Genomic DNA, 11,950 nt, shown 5'->3' on the forward strand with positions numbered 1-11,950 from the left:
ATCTGTTAATGAACGAGAACAGGAAACTTTTGCCTTATGCGTCGACCGTTTTAACACATTTCAGTTACGGAGTGATTCTCTATTACACTACTCGATTGTAACCCTTACACCTTTATGATCCTTCGTCATCGGCACAAACATATCATGATCATACGCCACATCCTCTTCCGTCGTATCGAACAATCGCATCTTCGGTATCACACGCAGCACCGTAGCAGCGAGACACAGATTGAGCTCACACAAAGCCAGACTACAAGATCAACGTTAGTAATCCATCTCCAACTCAGGATAATCACAATCCACTTACTTCTTCCCCAAACAAGAGCGACTCCCCTTCGACCAAGAAAGTATACTCCGCTCCGGCTCCTTCCTCCTCTGATTATTCTCATCCAACCACCGCTCAGGCGCAAAAGCATAAGAGTCAGGAAAAGCGCGTTCATCGTGATGTGTAACGTACGACGACATGCCGATTGCATAGCCTTTGGGAAGAACGTATTCAACAGGCTTCTTATTCCATTCGCCACGGTACAGCAGCGTCTCCTCCGTTGGAATCCTCGCAGTACGGCTAGACACGCCGTAGGATAGTCTCAGTCCTTCTTGAATGACAGCGCCGAGATAGGGTAGTGTTTCCAGGACAGTCCATCCGGGGAGGTTTTGGGGGTCTTTGACAACGGTTTGCAGTTCTTGGGTGAGTTTAGCGAGGATTTGGGGGTTGGTTAGGAGATGGTATGTCATCACGGCCAGAGCCCAACTCGTGGTCTCTGTGCCGGCACCCAGTACAGCCTGTGCCTCGTGGACTAGGCGCACCACGCCCTTATCCCCGGCACCAAGATCGGACTGCAAAAGTGAAGCAAAGATCGTTGGTCGATCGTACGTGATTCCCGCGTCAAGATCCGCCTTCGCTTTGAGCACTCTATTAGGCAAATCAACCTGCAAAGTCTTAACCATCAACGCAATATCCTTGGGCAAATACTCAATAAAAGTCGTCGCGAGCGCCGCACTCTTACTCGTCCACGGAAAAAACCGGAACACAAAAACGGGTCTAAGCACTGCGGCTGTTGGCTCTCGGAAATTCGGATACCACCCTTCCTGGTCGAGGAATCCAAAGCTTTCGCCGAAACTGTAGCTGGAGATGGCGTCGGAAGTAAAGCAGCTGTATGCCATGGCGATGTCGAAGGGTTCGTTGTCGCCGGATTGCCGCAGTAGTTTGTCGCAGAGTTGTTGGACTAGGCTGTGGATTTCGGGTTCGAGCCGTGTTATCATGGCTCTGGAGAAGAATTTCGCTAGGGGCACGCGCCGGAGTCGGTGGAGGTCGTGGTCGATGGTGCCGAAGCCGGATAATGAGATACTGGGTAGGTTAGGGGAGCTATATGGTTGGCATGTATGTGTGCAATTAGTGGCTTACGAAGATCCATTGACTTGATGCTTTGGCTTGTCGCGTTTTCGGCTACCAGTTGCATATATCTCGTCTGCGAAGCGGATGTCGTCGCAGTGGACTTCGTTGGGATTGATTCGCACGATGGGGCCTGATAGTGATGTCGTTGATTAGCTCGCGAGTTGGTCTGAGATAGCTAGTGATGAGCTCACCATAAACCCTATGCATTTTACTGATTTCCTTCGTGTAACAGCCAAACTTGACAACATCGTGGTAGAACTCGGGCAGGTATGTCGCTGCTGCTAATTTTGGTCCAGGGATTGAACTCAGCGGGTGGAGCGGCGAGATGTTGTAGATGGCTTCTAGCACCTGGAACACCAGCCAAAGGCCTGCGAGACCCAAGATATGGCGCGCTGATGGCAGCCATGTTGTTGACGATGTCTCAATGCTCGTTGCTTCCATGGTGTACGGCAATGTGAGCAAAGGAACGATACTGGCGCATGGAAAGACATTGCTTTTACCCTAGTTCCCGAGCAGTCTTCTCTTACAAGGCAGAAAGCCGCTATGCCATGCAGCCGCTTCCTGCGGCACGACATGCATGTCTAAGTGGGGGGCAAGTCCCGGAGCGTGTCATAACAGGAACTGTTTGGGGGCCATAACGGTCATTTCGACCCAAACCAGCGTTTTGGATATGCGACACGTGAAAGAATGTGTTTGAGCGGGACGCCAGCACATAGCTGGTTGGGGTGGACGTTGAAGATGATGTTCTAGGCTTGTAAATGTGGGGTGCGGCTCGTCTCGAGTCATGGGGGCTAAAGATCTTGATCGGAAACTAGTCATCCGCGAGTGGTGGGCGCGGTGGCGCGTAAGGACCGGTGTAGCTATTTTCATCTCACGATGTGTTTGTGAAGGAATGCTGCACGGTGAAGGATTTGACTCGTTGTAGAATTTGCCAGAAGCGATGTATTGTCGTTCATCATGCTCGTAAACAAGTATCTCATGCATCTCGTAATATGCCAGACCTACAGGCTTTGTTCGACTGTATGTACAACTGTCCATTTCGCGGTCCATCAATCCTTTGTCTTCATCCATCACGCGCTCCTAGGTAGCCTGACCATCTTTCCCCTTGCGGCCAGCGCCAGCCAGCCAGCGATAAGGCAAGCGCCGCCAATTGGCGTGACAGGCCCCAGTTGCTTGTACTTCTTCGCATCTAGCACAAGCAGGTATATGCTTCCAGAGAACATGGTCATGCCGGCGGTGAAGAGGGCCATGGCGATTTTGTTTTGCGGCGCGACAACGGATGTCATGGTTAGGACGACGGAGTGGACGAGCTGTTGAGTTTGTTGTTAGCATGTATCCATATTCCACAGTGATAGAATGAGACGCGGTGTCCCATGCGAAGAATCTTGCGCCTGGATGCATCTCCATCCACTGGGACTGCGGTGACACAGAGCGACGAGCTACTCGCAATTTCTAAGGTACCCTCTCGTTCAAAAACCCACAATCATCAGAGTCTCCCACCCAAACGCCCACAAGACAAGAACAATTCACATACCTGATACTGAGCCGCAGTCCCCCAATTCGCCAACGCACCCGGATCCCTAATCCGACTCTTCAACCCATGCGCCCCAAACGCACCCAGCGCCACACTGCTCGCCCCCAGCAGCGTGCCAATCGTCCAGAAAGGCGACATGCTGCTATACGTCGTGCCGTAGGATCTGCTGCTGCTGCTGCTATATCCAGATTCGTAGATGGGGTCGTGGGAGCGTGATTTGCGCGAGGATGAGGAGGAGGATTTCTTGGATGAAGACATAATACGGTGGTACGGTGGGTGGGGTGAAAGAGTGTGGGTGGGTGGTTGGGGAAGGGGAGGGGGAAGGTTGGAAGGTGGTGGGATGGGTTTGATGGGGGATGCTTGCCGCGGTTTGCTGCGGCGGGAGACGGAGGTGTGCGTTGTCTGATTGGTCTGTGCTCACGAGGGACGGGAAGTGGAGCGTTTGATGAAGGTTGTTATATTTGTATGTGGTATCGTAGATGCTGGAGTTTGCACCTTTCGTAGTTTTTAAACGCCATAACGCCGTTTTGATGCGAATGGTATGCTGCGCATCTCGCATAGTTTGCGACCAAATAGACCAGTGTTGTGCCCTTCACCCACGACCTAGTCCGAATCGATCTCCATGACTTCTCCCTCCGCCTGCTTTTGTGGTTGTGCCTTCATCGCGCTCGTGGTAGCTTTCCTCTTCCCCTTGCCAGCCTTCTGTTGTGCCGCCTTGATCTCCTCCTCCGAGACCAGCGCTCCGTCAATGCGCAAGAAACCCTTGCCCTTTCCTTTTCCATCCATTCTGCCCTCAACGTCTCGTATCCTCACTCGCAGCTCTCCCTCCACCTTTTCACCGTCGCCGTTCACCCACCAACCCCCCTCGTCCGACAATTTGCCATCGTATCCCTGCTTCGTCTGACCGGATTCTTCTGAATGCCACGACCAGTCTGAGGGCAGACATTCCTTGAGTATGCTGACAGGGAAGGTGTTGAGGTGTGCGAGTGTGAGATGCGTCTTCGCTTGGTCGGTGATGTGCGCGGTGAGGTATGCATTTCGGGTTGGCCGCCACACGATGAAAGAGGCTGTGACCCAAAGGAACGGCGCTGCGTATTCATCGACATGCCTGAGTAGCAACGGCTCAGCAGGCGCATTGTCGCTGGAATTGGATTCGCTTCGTTGTTGTGACTGTGATTTGTTCTTGGATTTCGGATCCGATACGGCGGGTGGTGTACTTTGCAGCTCTACATTTTCGTATGCGAGTACTACGCCCTTCGCAGGTGGGAAGTACGTGAGGAGTAGTGGTGATAGTACTGTTGCGCATACTGCTGAGAAGGGATCCGCGAGACATGAGGGTGGGATGCAGACGTATTGCGATATGCGCTCGATGTGGAACAAAGACGCGTCTTCACTCTGTACTGGGGCCATTTTCAAGAGAGACCAAGCCTGTTCCGTCGCGTAATGTGGTTTGCGATCGCGTTGTCGCGGAAATGCTGAGCTGAGAAAAGTTGGAGATGTCGGCACGCGCAGATACCGACATGTGGGGGTCAACGCTAGCGTGTATGCGGTTAGTCGATACCGCAAATAAGCTGGAGAGTGAGAGATGAAGATGCATAAGGATTCAATTAGAATAACGCTCATGGCGGCGTCCTTATCTTTAATCATGTCATCCAATGCACAAGTATACCTAACGCCAAGCGACATAACACCAGATACGAGCGCCGTCTATACGACGCTCATGATGCTACCAATGTTCAGCTCGCCCTCGAATTCTGTTTTACATTCGCTTTCGGAATCAATCATCTCCGCCCGCCCTTCTCTACCTCCTTCCGCTGGAGCTTGGTAACCACTCGCTGCAGAGCCGTCTTGATTTCACCCTTCTTAAACTGTGATAAGTCGTAGTAGTTTGGTGAGATATCCTGGCAAAGGTCAGTAATACGTTCATTAGAGCAGTGAAGGATGCACTCACCATAAGCCACTCTGGCTTGACGGAGGTCACTGTTCGGATGTAGTTCTTGGTTGTCAAGACGAACTCGTTGTAGATGACCCATTCACTGTCCTCTGCCAGAACAGTGCTGGGGTGCAACAGAACGTTCTGCTCGTCCTTGACGGTGATGTAGCTCTTGCCGTTACCATCGCGCTTGGCAACTTGCATGAAGAAACCGGCAACAAGTGCACGCTGAATGTTCTCGTAGTACTTCTTGTTCTCGAACGGTGTCGACATCAACTCAAGTTCCTCGCGCTCCATTATGCGCTTCAGTTGCAGACGGACGTTGTCAGCTTGTTGTAGCGCTCTGTAAGAGAGGAAATGGTCGTGGCACCACTGCTTTGGGTTCGCTTGCGCCTCCTCGCTCTTGAACGCATGGTAGACGTTGAGCATGGTAAGCTGGTCGCCCTTGGGGTGTGCGAATAGCTCCTTCATCTCGTCTGCGCGCTTTCGGTTGTTGGCTGGACGGACGAAGATTTGGGGTACAGAGAGGAGCGCAGTAAGCGATAGGATCTCGTTTGAGCAGTAGAACTCGGGCGATGTGATGAGCATGACTGCCAATGCGGGGTCCAGAGGAAATTGCGAGGCGAGTCCTCCGAGTGTGGTCAGCTCACCCTCGTCATCAAGACATGCCAGGTAGTTTAGCTCCTCCAACGCACGCATCAGGGTCTCAGGCGCGGGCGGGTCCATCAGATCGAAATGTACCAGATCGTCGACTCCAAGCTTCTTCAACTCGAGAACGGTACTAGCCAGATTTGACCTGAGAATCTCGGGGTAGGTCTGCTCAATGAGCTCCTTCTTAAAGGCTTGCTCGGTGTACAGGCGGAAGCATTTACCGGGACGCGTACGTCCGGCACGACCAGCTCGCTGTTGTGCTGAGGCCTTGGAGATGGGCGAAACGAGGAGGGATTCGACACGGATACGGGGGTTGTAGACTTTTTGCTTGCTGAAGCCGGGGTCCACGACGTAGACGATACCGTCAATGGTGAGAGATGTCTCAGCAATGTTGGTAGAAACGATGCACTTGCGTCCGGGGCGGCCACCGTGTGTTGCGGGCGGAGGCGCAGGGTTGAAGATCTTCTGCTGCTGTGCGGGCGGTAGGGTTCCGTACAGCGGGTATACGACCAATGGTCCAGCACCACCTTCACGAGAAAGGTCCTGGGCCTCGAGGTTTATCTTCCTGCACGCATCCTCAATCTCCTCCTCACCAGTCAAGAATAGCAGAATATCGCCTTCGGGCTCGGTGGCGTGGATCTGGAGGACGGTGCGCAGGGCGGCTTCGACGTAGTCTCGCTCGGGCGCGGGTGTGTAGAAGACCTCGACGGGGTGGGTTCGTCCAGGTACGGCGAGCAGGGGCGCGTTGTGGAAGTACTTCTGGAACTTGGTAGCGTCGAGCGTAGCACTCATGATGATGAGCTTGAGGTCCGGCCGCCTCAGGACAACCTCCTTCAGCAGACCCATGAGGATATCGGTAGCTAGGGTTCTCTCGTGAGCCTCGTCGAGGATGATGGTGCTGTAGCGCGTGAGGTTGTGGTCGTTCATGGCCTCGCGCAGCAACATTCCGTCGGTCATGTACTTGAGGATGGTGTTGGGCCCCGTCTTGTCCTCGAAACGGATACTGTATCCGACCTCCTCGCCCAGCTCGACGTCCATCTCCTCGGCGACACGCTGGGCGACGGACATGGCAGCGACACGGCGCGGCTGGGTACAGGCGACCATCTTGGCATTCTGCTGGGGCAGGTCGTCAAAAAGGACGAACTGCGGGATCTGCGTCGTCTTTCCGGAACCCGTCTCACCGACGAAGACGAGGATCTGCGACTCCTGGTACAGCTTGAGGAACTCGTCGCGCTGCTGGTGGACGGGCAGGTCTCGCCTCTTCTTGAGGATGCTCATGTACTTGCTCGAGAGCGGGCGGCCAGTGAAGGCGTTGTTGGGGCCGTCTTCGGCGGCATTGGCCTGCGCAGTCGTCGTCGCATGCTTCTTGAAGCCCTGGAGGCCGGTGCCGCTGCCGCTGTACTCGCTCTTGACGGGCTTGTCGTCGTTCCAGTGCGCCAGGTACGGATTCGCCGCCGCGTCCATCTTGCCCTCGCCGTTGGATTCCGTCTTGACGCGCTTGACGCGGGCACTGTCGTCGTCGCCGTATTCGCGCTTCGTCATGGCTGTCATTGTGGTGCTGGCGGTGTTTGCGCGTGTCGGTGTCGCCTGCACTCGCCGTCCCAGAAAAAGTTATGCGACGGACCCTTAGCTCCACTTACCGCGACTGCTCGCGCTTGGCGCAATCGACGACAGGCTGCAAGGCACCACAGCAATATCCACACGCCGCCATGTAGTAAATATACCTTCTCCACCCCTGGTGGCCCCTTCCCTCTACTCCACGTTCCTGTCGCTGTGATCACGCTCCGCATCCCTGGTCGCGCGCCGCAGCATTGCATCCGCGACTTTGCTGACCCCGCGGTAGTCCGCAACAATCACCAACTTTTCTTCCACTAACACTTTTTCTCATCTTGGCCTGACTAACCCCGATACTGTTATGGACTACTCGGAAGGCATGGGCGAACATGCGCCCGTATTCTATATTGGCCAACATGAGTCGAAGCGTACCCTGGACGTCTCGCCCGAGTTGGTGCAGCATGCACAAGATCTCGGAGTAAGTGCCTCCAAGACTAGCAAGAACCCTACTGACAACCTCCAGTATGATATGCTCACTAGCACCATCACCAACGACCACTTCCAGAACCGCGTCTTGAGTCTGCTCAACTCCTACACCCAAGCCCTCGCTGAGTCGCAATCCCAACCGCTGCCCTTGATACCTGCTTTGGACAACTTCGATACACCGCTTAGCCCGAATGAGATTATCAGTCAATTGGTAGCATTCACGAGCTCGTGGATTGATTTGTCTTCGCCAGACCCGATCATCTCGCATTTGTCGCGCCAAGTCTTCCACCTCGAGGTTGCCTATGCAGCTTTCTGCGGTGTTACCAATCTGGTCATCCCTGGACCAAGACTCGCTCACGGCCAGACCGGCGTATCCCAGTATGCTCGTTCTATCAAGGAGGCGCTTGTCACTGGATCTTACATCCAGCTGCACATCCAACTACCCATGGATGGAACGCAGTCAGATTCCAGCAAGGACGACATGGGAGACCTAGCGCGATTCGCAAGACCTGAGTTCGAGGCCGGCAGTGAGTCGAAGAACGTCGATTCTTGGAGCTCATGGGATGCGTGGAACACCATTCGATCGATTTGCAAGTACCATAATAGGTTAGCAGTCATGCTCGATATGCCGCGTCGCCTGCCATCCTTGGCTGTCCAGTCACGATGGTTCTCTGAGCCTGTACGACTTCTCAACTTGCACGCTTCCTCCTTCCTAGTCAACGCTCGTCAATCTTACGTCCTGTCCAAAGCACACCAGGTTTTCATCTTCCGTTGCATGCGCCTGCAGCGCGGGCCTTGGCTACTCATCTCGGATGTTGGCCAACTACCAGGTATTGATGACCCGGATATGATAATGTCATACTCCACGGGCCATCTTTCTCCTCGAACAGTAGAGGATGCGCCGAGCCCCGGATCCTCAGGAACAGTCGCACCAACGCCAGCCGAAGCAGCTGAGATCGCAAAGAAACTCCCCAAGAAGAGCAGTAGCAACAACGACCCAACACCTCACTTGAGCTACATGCGATACTTGCAGCGTAACCAGCCTCCCAAGAGCCAGATTGAACGGTTCGGTGGTGGATTCCAGGACTATCTCCAGAGCCCACTGCAACCCCTGACGGACAACCTCGAATCTATTACATACGAGGTGTTCGAAAAGGATCCGATCAAGTACGCGTGGTACGAGCGCGCCATTGCTCAGGCGCTGAAAGACTGGCATGCCGAGAGCAAATCAACCAGTTCTAGTAACGGTGCCGTCGTTATCGCAGTCGTAGGATCCGGTCGAGGTCCCCTTGTGACGCGCGCGCTGAATGCCAGCGCTAGCTCCGGTGTACCCGTGCAAGTCTACGCCATCGAGAAGAACCCTAACGCATACGTACTGCTTCAACGACACAACATCGAAACCTGGGGCGGACGTGTCACAGTCGTTAAGACCGACATGCGCGCCTGGAAAGGCCCAACCCTCGCCGACGGCACATTCGGCAAAGTCGACATACTCGTCAGCGAGCTTCTTGGTTCCTTCGCCGACAATGAGCTATCGCCCGAATGTCTCGATGGTGTGCAACACGTCCTAAACCCCACTCACGGCATCTCAATACCCTCCAGCTACACCGCGCACTTCACCCCCATCTCCACGCCAAAGCTCTGGTCCGACCTGTATACTAGAAGTACCAGCGTCGATCCCAACGCTTTCGATATCCCGTGGGTCGTCATGCTAACGCAATTCGACTACCTCTCCACCTCATCCGAAGAAACCGTCGCGTCCAAGCAACTCAGCAACGGCACAAGGATGCAGCATTTCAACCTCGAGGCCCCCCTTACACCCAAGGTTGAAACAGCCTGGGATTTCACACACCCTCTTCCACCCGCCGTTCTAGCACAATCTTCGCTGAGGAAAGGTGGATCGGCGATAGGTGGCGGTGGTGGCTTCAGTGGCGGTGACGGCGCAAATGAACATAACCTGCGCTACTGCCGCATCGCCTTCCCTATCCAGGAACCCGGTGTATGCCACGGTCTCGGTGCATACTTTGAAACCGTACTATACAGCGGATCGGAAGGACCGGTAGAGTTGAGCACAAACCCCGTTACTATGGAGGCGAAGAGCAAGGATATGATTTCTTGGTTCCCCATCTTGTTCCCACTCAAGGTATGTTATTTACTGATTTTAGGAAATAAAGGATGGTGGCTAATTTTATATGCAGACTCCTATGCAACTCCCCGCCAACTCAGAGGTCGAAGTCAGTTTCTGGAGGCAGACGGATGACCGCAAGGTGTGGTATGAGTGGCTTGTTGAGAGCTACCTGCTGGTTGAGGGAAGAAGGATACGCTTGGATGTTTCGGATTTGCATTCTAGCAAGTCGAATGGGTGTATGATGTAGTCTGGTCTTGTGCGTGGCTGTGTAGTTGGGATGAGAAGATGAGGGTACTGGTTTTAGTATCCGCTATACACCGCCTCTACTGCGAGACAAAAGTTGGCGCTTCTCTTTCCAAGAATTGGAATTTGATGTATGTGGAAGCGTGCCGCATAGTGTTCATTGGCAATGAAAGCATTCATACTATTCTTGAAGGCGCTTGCCGCATCCTGCGATGACGAACCACTTATACATGATAAGTCTCCACCTTCCCAACACGACTCAGTTCAAACCAAGTGTCCGAGCTCATCCTCTCTGGAACGCGCACTTCCCAGTCCCCTACGAAGGCGGCGCATCAGTATTCTGAGTCTTCTCCTTCCTCTGCACCCATCCGAATCGTGGTGATCCGTTGTTCATGTCGAAGATCTAAAACGCCTCATTAGCACGATACCCCAACCAAAGTTCATATAGACGAACAACCTACCGCGTACATAGCCTTCAACACAGCATCACCGTAGATGTCCATATCCATGGATCCCCTACTCTGAATACTTCCGTACACCATCCCATTTCCAGCATCAGCGAAGCCCAAGTCCTCTTTCTGGAACGTCACCATGGCGTCTCCGATGGCGAGCTTGATATCGGGCAAGTCGTCTGCAGAGGTGGAGGTAGGGAAGACGTAGCCTTGGTTGCTCTGGTCGTACTTGGCGCCGGGAATGGCTTTGTAGACGGCGTCGACGAGGTCGTCGGAGACGAGGCAGAGGGTGGTGCCGGTGTCCATGATGGAGGTGTTGCCAGATCGGTCGACAGTCTGGCCGTTGATGGTGGCGGATGTGGATGCGATTTGCCAGAAGCCTTGGCTGGAGTCCACGGGGGCGTAGTTTGGGGAGGAGGCGCCTGAGACGGTTAGGACGGCTTGGTCGATGAAGCCGAAGGTGTAGAAACTCTAGGGTTATGTTAGAATTGAGTAAGAGCATAGGGCACGAGACACTTACTTCTCCCTTGTCAGCCTCGTTCGTGTCGCGCCAGCTACCAAGGTACGCGGTGAAAAGCTGCTCCTTAGCGCTCTTCTGTGCGATGATGTTGTCGACTGGCGTCTTCTGCGGGGTTGGAGAAACAGTGTTGATGGAGCTGAAGGCCAGACCAAGCAGTCCGCTGCCATTGCCCTCGGCAAATTGCTGCGAAAGCTCTTTTGCAAGCTCCACAGCTTGGTTCTCGACTTTGAGACCACCCAGGTTTACGACATCGGTGCCTACGTCGCCGCTCGCAGACGAGGAGTCACCGTACGAGATCTTCCATGTCTCGCCGTCGAGTTTCTTGAATGTGCTTGACTTTGAGGGGTCGAAAGCGACCTGCTGCTTCGACGCATCTGCTGAACTGAGGATGTTCTTGGGAAGTTCGGTGGACCAGACCTGTATTTCTTAGTAGTGTGATCAAATCGTCAAAGAACACAACATACCCAAAGATCCGAAGATCCAGTATCGAAATCCAAGTAGATCTTCTGCTCGGGCGTTCCAACGCCGACTTCGCAGAGATACAAGGAGTCGTTTTGTATGTCTTCGGCTGGCACTTCACCTTCAGTCGGAGTGCCTTCGCTTGAGGCTGTGGCTTTGCTTTGCGCACCGCCTGGTGCCGATGCTTCGTTACGCTTCTTGAGAACGTAGCGTGATCGCATGCGGCCGCCGATTCTGCCGAACTTGCCTTGCTGTGACATGACCTTGGCTTGGAAGTACGGGCCAGGTTTTGTAGGGTGGAAGCCATCTGTGCATGTTAGTTTGAGACTAGACGGGGGTAAAGATGGAGGGAACAGGTGACGGACACTTTGTCATGGCATAGACGTAGCTTCTCACTCCAGCGGGCTTGTAGGCTGGGCTACGGTGGACCGCAAGGCGTTGTAGAGATGCCATGGTGATATCGGGTTGATGGATTTGATGGACTTGTGGATGTTGATGACGAGAGTTTTGTTACAACACTGATGCAACAAGACAAAGTTGAGAAAGAATTACTTCACTCGAAGCAACGACGACGAGGCGGCATAAGTACCTTCG

At 53.8% G+C, this 11,950-nt stretch overlaps 6 protein-coding genes across 6 annotated transcripts; 1 reads left to right on the forward strand and 5 right to left on the reverse strand.

Moving 5' to 3' along the window:
* Positions 1–303: 303 nt before the first annotated feature.
* J4E93_010324 (uncharacterized protein) lies at positions 304–1,837 on the reverse strand (the record flags this gene model as incomplete). Its single annotated transcript, XM_049348207.1, has 3 exons — positions 304–1,348; positions 1,406–1,526; positions 1,588–1,837. 3 exons carry the CDS (start codon positions 1,835–1,837, stop codon positions 304–306), a joined length of 1,416 nt encoding a protein of 471 aa, XP_049194586.1.
* A 629-nt stretch (positions 1,838–2,466) lies between these two features.
* J4E93_010325 (uncharacterized protein) lies at positions 2,467–3,188 on the reverse strand (the record flags this gene model as incomplete). The annotated part of the gene is made up of 2 exons (XM_049348208.1): positions 2,467–2,706; positions 2,931–3,188. 2 exons carry the CDS (start codon positions 3,186–3,188, stop codon positions 2,467–2,469), a joined length of 498 nt encoding a protein of 165 aa, XP_049194587.1.
* A 345-nt stretch (positions 3,189–3,533) lies between these two features.
* Positions 3,534–4,340, reverse strand: J4E93_010326 (uncharacterized protein; the record flags this gene model as incomplete). Its single annotated transcript, XM_049348209.1, has 1 exon — positions 3,534–4,340. The coding sequence occupies one exon, from the start codon at positions 4,338–4,340 to the stop codon at positions 3,534–3,536; it is 807 nt and encodes a 268-aa protein (XP_049194588.1).
* Positions 4,341–4,711: 371 nt separating this feature from the next.
* PRP43 (DEAH-box ATP-dependent RNA helicase prp43) lies at positions 4,712–7,065 on the reverse strand (the record flags this gene model as incomplete). Its single annotated transcript, XM_049348210.1, has 2 exons — positions 4,712–4,831; positions 4,882–7,065. 2 exons carry the CDS (start codon positions 7,063–7,065, stop codon positions 4,712–4,714), a joined length of 2,304 nt encoding a protein of 767 aa, XP_049194589.1.
* A 364-nt stretch (positions 7,066–7,429) lies between these two features.
* J4E93_010328 (uncharacterized protein) lies at positions 7,430–9,929 on the forward strand (the record flags this gene model as incomplete). Its single annotated transcript, XM_049348211.1, has 3 exons — positions 7,430–7,546; positions 7,592–9,697; positions 9,753–9,929. 3 exons carry the CDS (start codon positions 7,430–7,432, stop codon positions 9,927–9,929), a joined length of 2,400 nt encoding a protein of 799 aa, XP_049194590.1.
* Positions 9,930–10,241: 312 nt separating this feature from the next.
* On the reverse strand, positions 10,242–11,809 carry J4E93_010329 (uncharacterized protein; the record flags this gene model as incomplete). Its single annotated transcript, XM_049348212.1, has 5 exons — positions 10,242–10,328; positions 10,387–10,848; positions 10,898–11,314; positions 11,362–11,663; positions 11,722–11,809. 5 exons carry the CDS (start codon positions 11,807–11,809, stop codon positions 10,242–10,244), a joined length of 1,356 nt encoding a protein of 451 aa, XP_049194591.1.
* Positions 11,810–11,950: the final 141 nt, after the last annotated feature.

This window comes from Alternaria ventricosa (genome assembly GCF_023758065.1).
Source record: "Alternaria ventricosa strain BMP 2768 chromosome Unknown scaffold_29, whole genome shotgun sequence".
In the NCBI taxonomy this organism is placed as follows: Eukaryota; Fungi; Ascomycota; class Dothideomycetes; order Pleosporales; family Pleosporaceae; genus Alternaria; species Alternaria ventricosa.